Source organism: Haliotis cracherodii, unplaced genomic scaffold (assembly GCF_022045235.1).
Source record: "Haliotis cracherodii isolate W230 unplaced genomic scaffold, xgHalCrac1.p SCAF_26, whole genome shotgun sequence".
NCBI lineage: Eukaryota > Metazoa > Mollusca > Gastropoda > Lepetellida > Haliotidae > Haliotis > Haliotis cracherodii.
The window spans coordinates 3,821,897-3,835,617 of record NW_027266282.1 but is presented as its reverse complement, the minus strand read 5'-3'; the positions used below and the strand labels follow the sequence as shown (position 1 = coordinate 3,835,617).

Here is a 13,721-nt window from a genome sequence, read left to right as displayed (position 1 = left end):
ACTCATATAATGACACACGCACTCTTCTTGAATTCAACTGAAATACTTGCATCCTACTTCATGTAAGTGTATACCATCTCCCCTCAGTACATTTCAAAGTAGTAGTTATTTGGGATATGGAATTTGTACTCTATGTTGTGAAATGTCTGGTCCAAACAGAAAATAATGAATAACTTGTGACCTATTTCTAAACAGATGTCTGTATGATGTCTATTAAATAGGAGTACATGCAGCATCTCAAATAGTGTATAACCTATTTATACATTAGGGTGTAAATAATACTGTAACAACATGTTGGATATTGTGTCATCCTGTTGTGTTTCACCATGGACATTGTTCGTAACATTGTAGTAATTCTTATCAAGTTTTATGCCCTGTTACACTTTCAAAAGCTTTGATAAAAAACTTGGTCAAAGTTTTGACCATTTTTGATAGTGTACATGTAACATAGGCCTAGCTTCCAAAACTATGACAAATTTTTTGACAGACTTTGATGGAATGATAACTGATCCGACTTTTCATCAAACTTTGGGGGCAGTCCGGTAGCCTAGTGGTTTAAGCGTCACACTGAAGACCCAGTTCGATTCCCGACATGGGTACAATGTGTGAAGCCCATTTCTGGTGTCCCCCACCGTGATATTGCTGGAATATTGCTAAAAGCGGCGTAAAACCATACTCACTCACTCACTCATCAAACTTTGATTGACTTCGATGTAATTTAGCCAATCAGAATGCAAGAAACCCTCACTCTCGTGTCCTGCCTTTGAATGTATGGCCTCACTTTTTCAAGAAGAAACCTGAACATGTCCCTGTTCATTCGTAGATAGTTGACATAGGCACTGGAATCCTCTCCCTCAAACTCTAGGAGAACAGCAATGTAGGCCCGTAAAACTGGTGCCTCCTCTGCAGCCACTACCTGGACCAGTCCTTTGCCTAACCCGAAAACTACCTCCTTAACATGCCCATACACAAAGTACTCATAACAACAGCAAAACATTCACACCAAAACGTTTTTGACAGTGTTACATGGGCTTTAGGCAATTTGTTTTCTATGGAACCACAGGATGTTTGATAAGGGATATTTTTGCCCACTTGATTTGAGAAGTCAGGAAAACATTCAGATGTTGTTTCCAGACAAATTTATAAAAACAACATTTATTCTTAACATTTGAATATTTGGGACTTTAAACAAGTGTAAATGCATAGATATGGCTGCTTATTTTGGTTTTCAGGAAGCACTGTAATATATTTAAGGGTGCAAACCCCCACCACCCCCTCCCCTCCCCTGAATCCCGAATACTACTTAACACAAATCACAAATTACTGAACAAATGTCGAAAAAATAGAATGTATAATATTTTTTGTTCAAATGTTGAATCTTTGTACCAAATATGGTATTATTTGATATTATTTGTATCACAAAACACACTGCTGAGTACTGAATACCCTCTAAATAGACCCCCCGAGTCCCTCATACCAAAAGGGGTGCAGTCGTGTAGCCTATTGGTTAAAGCATTCGCTCATCACAGCGAAGTACCAGGTTCAATTCCCGACATGGGTATACAATGTGTGAAGCCTATTTCTGGTGTCCCAGTCGTGATATTGCTAGAATATTGCTTAAAGCGGCATAAAACCTCACTCACTCACTCGTACCAAAAGGGAATTGGTAGTCTCATTATCACATGAGCAAGTCATAGTTGGTTAGTCCTTAAGTAGGGTTAAGTGTCAATTTCTGTACTTTTTAATTTACAGGTAAACTGCAAACTGCAAACAACTTCTGAATAGGGACAAGACCAGCACAATTAAATACATGTTAAAATATTCTGTCATAAAGTCTCCCTGCACACAAGTTTAAGATTAACTTTAAATGAAATCTTCTTGTCATTTCCTTATAAATATTTTTATTAATAAGTATGCCAGTTAGTTTCAAAAAATAATTTGTAAGAGCAAGTGAGTTTGGTAAGTAGTGTGATGTCACTGAAACGTCATTATGCCCTTCAAGATGCCAACATTATTTTGGAGGATGAGCACTTCCCTAACATCTCACATGATCTACTGCAAAGACAAGTAGGAAATTTTGATACCCTGACATAATATTACCATGATAGGAGTGTGTCTAGTGTAGGTTACACAAAAATTCCTGATTAATGAGGAGTTATATAGGGCAATCAATCACTAATATTTAGGTTAAACACTCCTTCCTTCAGAGGCTCTACTGGCTGACAAATGAGGTGTTAGTTGAGTGTGTGGTGTTGACTATCTGATTATGTTTGTTTGTTTGTTGTTTTACGTCACACTCAGCAATATTCCAGCTATATGACAGCGGTCTGTAAATAATCTAGTCTGGACCAGACAATCCAGTGATTGACATCATGAACATCGATCCACGCAATTTGGATACGATGACATGCACAGAGCTCCAGATAACTTTTTGAGCAATTGAGTTTTTACTCTTGGGTTTCTATTTTAATTGGGTTATTACATTTTTCATTGGGTAACCAATATTTGTTCACTCATCTATTCGTCACTCTATCATGTCTATTGGGTTTTCCCCCAAATTGGTGAACATTTTAAGGTATAAAAAAAATGAAATAATGTTTTATGTGTACATAACTGTTGTATATATATAGGCTTTAGCTCATAATTGTGTTTCGTAAATTAGCTCCTTTGTACGGATGCTGAAAAAGCTTTATTGGGAATTTACACGTGCTGTTTTAATGCATTTGCGTTTTTCATTTAATGTATGCGTTTCTCTACGCAAGTTGATTGAAAGTAATTGTGTTATGAATATTTTGGGGGGGTATTTTATGCAAATACGCTGCATGCATCAACCAAGTCGGCGAGTCTGACCACCCGATCCCGTTAGTCGACTCTTACGACAAGCATAGTCGCCTTTTACAACAAACATGGGTTGCTGAAGACCTACTCTACCCCGGATCTTCACGGGTATCAGATTATGTCAGTAGTGGGGGAGCTTAGGGGGTTAGTTTGTGGAGTTTTCTTGACTCAATATGGTTTTTGTTGCAAGTACAGGACATAGCATTCTTGATGTTTCACAGAAAGGCTTACTGGACTGACCATATGTAGGAGTAACTGGCTAGTGGGAACTATTGTCAGGCCTGTGAAACAAGGTCACTCCGTATGCTGTGACTACATCCTTCCCTGAGTGATACTAACCACAGGAAGTCCGGACTGTGACCCTCACAAGAACATGCTAGGTTAGCAGATGAGTTTGGATGTTGGATCAGAGAAAACTACTTGTCAATCAGATTCCAGACAAAAACATGAACATTTTTAACATTGGGGGTGAGGGGGATCACCACTTTTTTTAATTGTAAAATAACCTAAACCCTCCGCACCCATCTAAAACGTTACCTACTATGATAACATGTTCATTTGGTTGTTAAAGTAAAATTAATAATGGTTTACATATCATGTTTTGGATATTTTGGGTGGACTCTCCTCCTGTCTCCCCCACCTCCACCTGGGGGTACAAACTGCCCGAAGTGGGCCCCCCCTTTTAGAATCTTGGATCTGCCCCAGGGATCCTGCAGGGTATTTTGTTCTTGCTTGGTCGGTAGTACTGAGTATTTTACTGCCTACTGGACAGGTACTAACATATGGAAATCCTGCCTGACTTCATCCCAGTGATACACTACTCATGACCTGAATGTACAGATCAGAAGCCTGAGGATGTTGGCCATGGAATGTGTAGGAGGGAGTATGTATAGTCCTGAATAAAGTTCTGTATAGGGTTTAATAATAATCCTCCATTAAGGGAACCTTGATTGTAAGGGACCCGCAAGTCTCTTAATTTCAGGGGATGAGACTAGGTTGCTAAAGCGGAAAGGCAGCTGAGAATGGAATAGGGTAAATGTTTCAACAACTATATGCTCAAGGGTCTGTGGTAAGAGACACTAGAGGGGATGTGCCCCAGGATATCTAAGGAAGGCCAGTGCGGTAGTGACCCACAGGCATTTCCCTACACTGGAACAAGCTGCTCATGTCAGTGCAAGGTCTTACCTGGACTTGTGGGAGTCCACGGGACTCCCAGTAATTACTTGCAAGGGTCCTTACAGGCAATATCAGGGTCCTGTAAAGTAATGAAATGTACTGTATGGTTTAATAATTACTTCAGAGCCTGGAATGAATCAATGTGGACAGTGGTCATGCTTGATGGATGAAATGACAGACATCCATAACTGCTCTTGATGCGCTCTAGGTACAATGAATATTACTGTGCTTACCTCGGGATGCCGTATCTTCTTTTTTCTGCATCCATTCTCTACATTTGTGTGTACTGGACGCACATTTGTGCATCTCATAAACCGACAGTGAAATTCTAAAAAACTTAAGACGCAAGTAATAAATAAAATACTAAACAAGCTCCCATCAGTCCTATGTAATACCAATTTCATGAAACTATTAACAAGTTTCATAAAATGCATATTACATGGGAACTCGTTTTGTATTCTATATGGACTCAATGGCATTCTCACCATGTAATTGCTGTTATAAAGTACCTCTAGGAAACATGTATAGGGATGTATATTTCTATGAGGAAATACTTTTTCATGATCGCTTTCTTTCAAATCTGGAAAAAGGACAGTGTGTATTGAGTGATCATAGATGTTTTCATAGCTACCAAAATATTTCCTCATGACCTGAATTTGTAAATCATGAATATATTTTGATCACATCTCTTTCATGAGCCGACAAAGGACTGCTGTAAACAGGGTTTGACATTAACATTATTCCCTGAGACTAGTATAAATGACACACTCAATATGTAGATTTGCAGTATGTTTGTTACATATTTAATGTAGCGCTAAGTCACGATGATGCTGAGCAAACACAGTCAGAAGCCAGGAGAGGAGCTTCATTGCATCCCCTGGCACTCATGTCACTCTCTGTGAGTGTGCGCTCCTGTACTGCCTGAACTAATGCTTGTTTTATAGTGCTAGTTCACTGCGTTACTATGCTGCAGTTTAACTTGAAAACCTCACTCAGACACAGTATACTGACTCTGGGCCGACCAGTCATTGTTTCATCCCCTTAATACCGAGAGCCAGACAGGGTAACAACAAGTACCATCTTTTAATGTCTGTTGGTATAACGCACGGCCAGGGATGGCTCTACCCCCATGTGTCGTGTAATAAAGTATAGTTTTGCCCTGAACTATTAGCATGAGGACGTTTGAATATGTTTTTGAATAAATGAGTATTGAGCAAATATTGAACCTTCATGAAATGTTGAGATAAATTAGATCATAGAATTAAATGTCTGCTCTAACTCCACTAAGTAAACAACCAGTATTCAGTATGCTCACGGACACAACAATATGAAGACTGCAGAAGAAAAACCGTGGACAAAATGTTGATATCAGATGACCATAAACCATTAGTTTTGTTTTTGTTCATTTCAGAGACAAGATGGTAGTCTAGGCAGCTAATTTAACTTCAAAACTGGCATGCTTCACTTAGAGAACTTGAGTTACTAGTAGCATGAGTTTTTCTTTCGTTTGTTACTGTTAAACGCTCCTATATGACAGCAGTCTGTAAATAATCAAGTCAGGACCAGACAGTCAAGTGATTGACATCATGAGCATTCATCCAATTGGGATACGATGACAAGCATGAATGACAAGCACAGACGCTTTTTAAGCCAAGCATAGGTTGCTGAAGACCTATTCTACCTCAGACCTTCACGGGTCCCATAAACCATGAAAGTCTGATGTGGGACCGGAATGTAAACAAATCTCTGATGAATGCACTCTACTAACAAATGTTTGTGTCACTCAGTGTACAGTTGTCCACTTGGCCTAGCTCTGTGTGGCCTCTGTTGGTCAGTGAGTAGCAGTCAGGGTCAGGGGTGGTCACTATGGAGCAGGGTATTTCTACAGGACAGTAACCACGGTAACATTCCCCACATACCTTATGTGAAAGGTTACACCTGTTGCCCCGCACATTTCAAGGATTGTGCTGTCATACAAAAGTAGGCCAAAAAGCAATAGCAAATATCTCTGTATCATCCACAAAATGTATGTTAATTTTGTTTGTAAATAACAAATATTCTGAATTTACACTCTTTGTCATACTTATCTTTCAGTTCAGGTTTTAAGAAAAACATAAAAACTTATTTTTGATAATCAACATTTCCAGCTTTGTTTTCATTCCTCTGTTATATTTAAGTAAATTTTAAAAAAAGGTAAAGGTAATGCATCATTGTACATTAACATAATTAATACATACTATATTTATTGTATAAAGTATATATACAATGATACTATACATGCTATAAGCATTCATTTTTCATTAATTTTTTAGATGTATTTTGTTAAAGCCTATGAATACTTCAGTAATAAAAAGCCAGACAAGATTTTGCTGAAAGATTATCTAGATTCATTCATGTCATACAAACAGTATTTTGTCATTAAACATGTTCAGATAAAAATGTTAAAATTCAAACATGCAAAGCAAAAAACATACAGAATTAGCCACAGTTATTATGAAATGTAACAATCACTACTACCGGAACTGCTTGAGGAATGTTTATTGAGTTGAGGACGGTACGAGATATGCTCCTCTAGGAGCAGGACTCCATGCTGTGTCGTAAAGTACTCCAGCAGTCACTCACTGTAACACACCTTGCATAGTGGCCCCTCAGGCTGCCACAGTTGTAGGAACACAGGGGAAAAAGCACCATGTCGAAGGGACGCTGGGGTGAGAGCAGTGGAGCAGGCCAGGATATTGAGATGCAGAGACTCCTGACTGAGGTAGTACTGACCACTTCACACTGACCACACTGTTACTTGTCGCTTGATACAGGTGTCGTCATGTTGTAGTCCATGTAGCTTGATCATCACGATCAGGGTGTGGGCCACGAGGCCAACTGCTCTATGTAGTTCCATACAGATCTCTGATCTTTGTTTTTTTAATATTATTCACGCATTGGCATGTCTTGTTTAAAATCAATATATTCAGCCAGCTCTGCTAAATGTATTGATTTGTAATGATGGGGGTGAACGCAGTGAACCCTGGTGTACACCATGTCACAAGCCTTCCTTGCCATGTTCATTCTGCTGTTGTCAGGATATGAAGCCATGAGTCAAGGCATTCATAAACAGCCCTGAGTCTATACATTCATGAACAGCATTGCTTTATCAGCAGTTATTAAAATCAAACGTTAGTGACCTTCACCTTATGTCCCACCTGTCCTGAGCGGTGTGAGTGAGTCACGGAGAGTGGGCTTACTTGAGTAGCTTATGACTGGTCAATACCTGTAATATAGACTGGGAACTGTCAGCATGATGGCCAGGACAAGAGCATTCCTAGGTGACACAATCACGTAGTGACGATAGTCATTGGACAATTTCAAAAAATCAAATGGTGAGGCATGAAAAAGTAACACAAGATCCGTTTGACGAAGCATGGTAGTGTTACTCCCAAGAAACTAATGTTATATACAAGCACAGATGCAACATGGAAAAGAGGGGTGCATTTTGTGATCACAGCTTTGCATACAAGTGTTAATCAATTTAGGTTATCAGCAAAGCAGTTTTATTTCTGTAGTGGTGATGTATTTTTTTTTTTAAATTTGTGAAAATGTATTACCGAGTGTTTGTAATACATCCACATTTCATATACCATGTCACCTGCAAGACTAAGAGCTGTCTAAATATTTGGTTTGCCTCAAAGAAAGTTCACCCCCACAGACCCCACCCAACTGGTCTGTGTATGTGTAATATCTGATTTCAATTGTTAACAACTTTGTGAGCATGAAAGGGCTGTCTTACACAAATCTAAGATATGCATATAAGTGCATACATTTTTGCATATTGAAAATATAATGATCCATTAAAGTAATTCACTCAGTACGAGAAAAGGTATAGAATATGTAAAAACCAAATATCAAGAAAACATAAGCCGACATCGCATACCTCATGCTTGACTCATGATTGCATGGTCTGTTGATTCTCACGTAAGCAATGCGGAATCTTTGATGGGCTTCAGATACACTGACCCATGTGCTGAATGTTTTGTTTCAACAATTCACAATGAATTCATTATCAGATTGTGGTTCAGACTCTAATACAAACTGAAGCATAAGTTAGTTCATATGTCGCCATTAATATTCCAATGGCAAATGTAAGATTATTTAAAACATAGTATTGCACTATTTAGGTGGTTTAAGACAGAAAAAAGTAATTTGTGTATGTGTATGTCAATCATATTGTCAACTCAAACACATTTTTCCCTTAAACATGTAAACTGTACTAAATTAAGGAAACTTCAAATTAATTATATTTCATTTTTTTAATTCCATATACACATCATATTATCAAAATGTATGTGTAATTTTAGTTAATAATAAGTCCATATGTACATGTTTCTCATCTAGTATATACTGTGCTTATCAAACTGTCTTGGATATATATATATATATATATATATATATATATATATATATATATATATATATATATATATATATATATATATATATATAATATTTTGATTTTAATGTTTAGTTTTTCAGTTAAAAATATTTACAATAAAATGTAAAGGCAGCAACTTCAGATTTAAGAACTAGTGACTTGTGAAACCAGAGTGCACAAATGAGTATAAACATTTGTTCACCCCTCAAAGGAGCCCATTTGTAATACATGAAAAATGTTAAAAGCTTTCAAACAAATTACGTTTTTTCGGACATCTCGGTTTATCCTAAGTGGCCTTCCCAGCAGTCAGGTGTCAACCCTCTTGCTTCACACAGCAAGATGAAGTTTGTTCAAGCCTCAGCGCCTATGATGTACCCCTCCGTCACCCGCTGGGATAACATTGTAGCATTGTGGCGTGATGGCCCGAGGCTAATCGCTGTCAACACAAAACAGGTTTCTGCGCTCTATGTGTATATACCTTGCGAATTATCGAGCGTTTGAACATAACCTGGGGAGTAACCTTCAATTTCTTGGCCTTTCTTATACCCATACCGTAATCATTAAATAATTCAGCCACTTGAAGTCTATCGTCTCTGTTAGTTGCCCCTTTTTGAGGATTGCTTGTTTCAGAGTGTTTATGGTGATACAGTCGTTTGAAAACAATGTGATTTGAAACATATAAGTTATCGTCTCATGATGGATTATTTGTTTTCCAGTTTTCTTGATTTTGTAGTTTCTGAACAGCCGACATCAATTCTTCTTCTTGACATATGATGGTAAAGTTTCCAAACATCGATTCTTCTACTTAACATATGATAGTAAAGTTTCCAGACATGGATTCTTCTACTTAACATATGATAGTAAAGTTTCCAGACATCGATTCTTCTACTTAACACATGATAGTAAAGTTTCCAGACATCAATACTTCTTTTTGACATATGATAGTAAAGTTTCCAGACATCGATTCTTCTACTTAACACATGATAGTAAAGTTTCCAGACATCGATTCTTCTACTTAACACATGATAGTAAAGTTTCCAGACATCGATTCTTCTACTTAACACATGATAGTAAAGTTTCCAGACATCGATTCTTCTACTTTACACATGATAGTAAAGTTTCCAGACATCGATTCTTCTACTTAACACATGATAGTAAAGTTTCCAGACATCGATTCTTCTACTTAACACATGATTGTAAAGTTTCCAGACATCGATTCTACTACTTGACATATGATAGTAAAGTTTCCAGACATCGATTCTTCTACTTTACACATGATAGTAAAGTTTCCAGACATCGATTCTTCTACTTAACACATGATAGTAAAGTTTCCAGACATCGATTCTTCTACTTAACACATGATAGTAAAGTTTCCAGACATCGATTCTTCTACTTAACACATGATAGTAAAGTTTCCAGACATCGATTCTTCTACTTAACACATGATAGTAAAGTTTCCAGACATCGATTCTTCTACTTGACATATGATAGTAAAGTTTCCAGACATCGATTCTTCTACTTGACATATGATTGTAAAGTAACTTCATTCTGACGATGCAGAGCATCAGAAATATTTCTTTCATTAGGATAAATACAGCTTACACAATAAAGTTACTTCTGTATTTGTCTGTTAGGCTGAAGCCTGTGCTGTGAACTGTATGAATGAAACCTTTGTAAGCTTGACTGCATCTTTTATGTGTAGGGATATCTATTGTCAAGCATTTTTAAAGGGTTGAGAAATGGCATGAACAGGTTTGCAGACTGTTACTAAGGGTAGAGCAAGTGACATTTTGAAATGACTCTCCATACTGTTTGGCCATCCATATTTATGTGTTTCTCACCTCCAACCTCAAGCAGCAAGAAAGTGGTGGTGAAAAAAAATATAAGTTGTTTTTCACTAATTGTGTAACTTATTTTACGAAATTTTAAAGTTTAGAACACTTGATTATAGTCTTTGAATTAATTTATGGTGTAGATCTAGTTGCTTTGCTTTGGAAAAAAATCTTTCAGAAATATTGCTGAAGAAAGATCAGGCTGATGTGGCTTGTTTTATGAGTGCAATGGTAGGAGTACATCTTTTATCACATCGGGGCATACATTTCCACAACGGTGGGAAAGCTTGGGATACGAAAACGTTTTGTTATTTCACGTCAGAATAAAAATTTGGGATGGGCGGGAGATGGGAAACACAGAATTAAAAAATGGACAGCCTTACAGATTGTTACTTAGAGTAGTGCAAAAAGTGTCAGTAGAGATATTAAGCCGTGATTATATGTGACATAAATAATAAATAATAAAAAATATTTTTGTGGTCAGTACAGCATGTAAAATGTTCATTCCATGTTAATATGTGGGCCCGAATAGCCTATGTGCATGACTACAAAAATGTAGGCAATTCAGAGAATCTGAATGAAGTAGAAATACCCGGTAATATACATATCGGTATCAATTTGTGATGCAAATATTATGTATTGGTATCAATTTGTGATACAAATATTATATATCGGTATCGATTTGTGATACAAATGTTACATATCAGTATTGATTTGTGATACAAATATTACATATCGGTATCAATTTGTGATACAAATATTACATATCGGTATGGATTTGTGATACAAATATTACATATCAGTATCGATTTGTAATACAAATATTACATATTGGTATCAATTTGCAAGTTAAGGTTCTTTGTGTAATTATTTGTTATTCACCACACCACAAGCATCACGACACAGTGACAGGATCTACAGTTGCTTCGTGTAAATGGCCCCCCGAATGGTCAACCATTGTGTAATGGATGACTGATTGATTAGGCAGCTGGGTGAAGTGTTCCATGGCTTATGGCTCTATGTAGCTCAACATGAAGTCCTGTGTCCTGCAGACAGGCACCAGGAACTACAGTGCTGTGTGACATGCCGAGGTGCTACTCGATATGTTGACACAAGCAGCATGGCCAGCATCACTTGTGTCCCCATGTTATGCTCATGTGTTTTATGCTGCTGCTGAGGGGAAGGGGTAGAGGATTGTCTACAACATACGTCATTTGGCTTTCAAAAGGGTGTGTGGTTCCTTTGATGATAAGGCTGCTGCTGCAACTACAGATCAACCTTTCGTCAATAGCGTTCTACCACTTCCTTTACAGATAAGGCAACACAAATTTCATAACTAAAATGTCAACAAATATGTTCATCTTATCAGTCACAATATTTTTATTGAATTAAAATTACACAACTGATAAATACCAGTTGTAATATAGATATTTAAGCTTTCAATCAATTACAGGGGATGTTTGCCACCATAGCTGTTCAACAATGCAATATTCAAATGAGTGATTCATGATGAATTACAACAATGTACTTCGTCAAGTCTATGGTTTGGTGTACTAAAGGATATACTGTGGAGAAACTAGGGAATTCAGCTAGGGGTCATGATATTCTTCCAAGTGAACTTAAAAAATGCCTTTTAAGGCTGATGCCAGACCAGCATTGAACTCCATTTCAACTTGACTGTAGGCCGCTTTCGTGTAATAACATTTTTCAGTAGCAATCAATAAACGTTGGATGGTAAAAGAGGGGCTGTATATAAATACAAATTTTGCAACGAGGTCAACAGCTAGTTTTCTAGACTAACATCTAGTCTCTGAAATGAACATATCGTACAAAAAAAACAGTTGTTCAGTTATCTTAATAAAAATATAATAAAAAGGGAGCCCAGTGATTCTCTTCATTTTCAGATACTGCAGTAATCTAGACTTGCCAAACATTATAGACTTGCATGGGCTGTAGTTGATATATTTGTATCAGGGTCTGTAAGATAGACTACTAGTTTTCCCATGTCAATGGTTACATTTCTGAAATGAACATGGCCTTGAAATTACCCAGGGATTAACTCAAAAAGCCTATTGGTCCTATTATGTCCACAAATAGCCAGACAAAGCATCACATGGATGTCCATGTATCCCAGGAACACTCACTCATCCATTCAGCATCTCAGCATCTCACAGCTGTGAGCTCTTTATTTAGCTGCTCTAGATTTACCAATGTCAATATTTGTAATGCTTTGAAGGCATAACTTTACAACGCAGATGAAAGATATACGTTTTTGCCTGCTTGTTTGATTGCTTGTTGTTAAACACCACACTCAGCAATATTCCAGCTATATGACAGCGGTCTGTAAATAATCGAGTCTGGAACAGACAATCCAGTGATTGGCATCATGAGCATCGATCCATGCAATTGAGATCGATGACATGCATCAACCAAGTCTGTGAGCCTCAGAACCACCCAATCCCGTTAGTCCCCTCTTACGAATAGCAGAGTCACATTTTACAGCAAGCAAGGTTTCTGAAGACCTATTCTACCCCAATCATCACCGGCCTTCAGAAAATCGAAGTGATAAAGAACTATTTGGTGTTTGATTTCAATAAGCCTCTGAACAGTTTTGGATATCCGTTTGACCTTTTTTTCTGGAGTTTTAGGAACATAACCACAAATTGACCATGACACAGTAATATTTTCTTTGCTTTGCCTGATGCCTCTGTAATGCATCACACCCTGGATAAAAGCATTCCGTGATAGAACCCAACAAACGTTTACTTGTTGCTTGTTTTGTTATAATAACTTAGTACTAGCTGATATTGATATTCATGTATGTAGTGGCTGTAGTGATGTAGAAGTGAAGTGACTGTAGGACCTGTAGTAGTATTTTGTGGTGGTGAATCCATGTGGTTCTCATGCATGGCAGATGGAATTAGGTCACGTACATAATGATTCGAGGTTATTAATAACCATTATTTCCAAGAATGAAATGTGGAGGTCGTAGAGGTGATCTCCGCCTGGAGTGGATTAGGACACATATGTTTTGTGTGGCACTTTAGGCTGGTGTGTAGTCATTCAATAGACGGAAGGACATGATAAAATGTCTTTCTTAACAAGGGACATTATTATCCTCTGCTACTGGTAAACATATCTTTAGAGAATTTGCATGTATATCACATCCCCTGTTGTGAGTATAGGATGCTTGACACTTGATGCCTTTGCACCACTTCCTCAGTCTCATATTAATTGAGGTAACCAAACACATGACACATTAATAATAAGAGCAGTTCCAGATTTAATTAGTTTCAGTTGGTGTGAAACAAATAACACAACTCTTTCTAGTTCAGTTTTCAAATATTATGTTTTATTTATGTGAAACATAAATACACAAATGAAAACACATACAAAAATTATTTCTTTATTCTGCAAACTACTGTTCATTATCAACCTAGAACTCCAATACA

General features: G+C 37.4%; 1 protein-coding gene across 6 annotated transcripts in view; it reads left to right on the top strand.

Annotated features, from left to right (window-relative positions):
- The window catches only part of LOC139473007 (rhomboid-related protein 2-like), a 93,143-nt gene that overhangs the window by 62,524 nt on the left and 16,898 nt on the right, over positions 1-13,721 (top strand). The window contains exon 1 of one of the 6 annotated variants that reach the window (XM_071255508.1): positions 6,618-6,775. The exons of the other annotated variants lie outside the window; for them this stretch is intronic. Within the exon in view, the coding sequence (XP_071111609.1) occupies positions 6,704-6,775 (72 nt within the window). The 5' untranslated portion in view covers positions 6,618-6,703. Of the gene's footprint in view, positions 1-6,617; positions 6,776-13,721 lie in introns of those variants that run through there. 6 annotated transcript variants of the gene reach the window in all.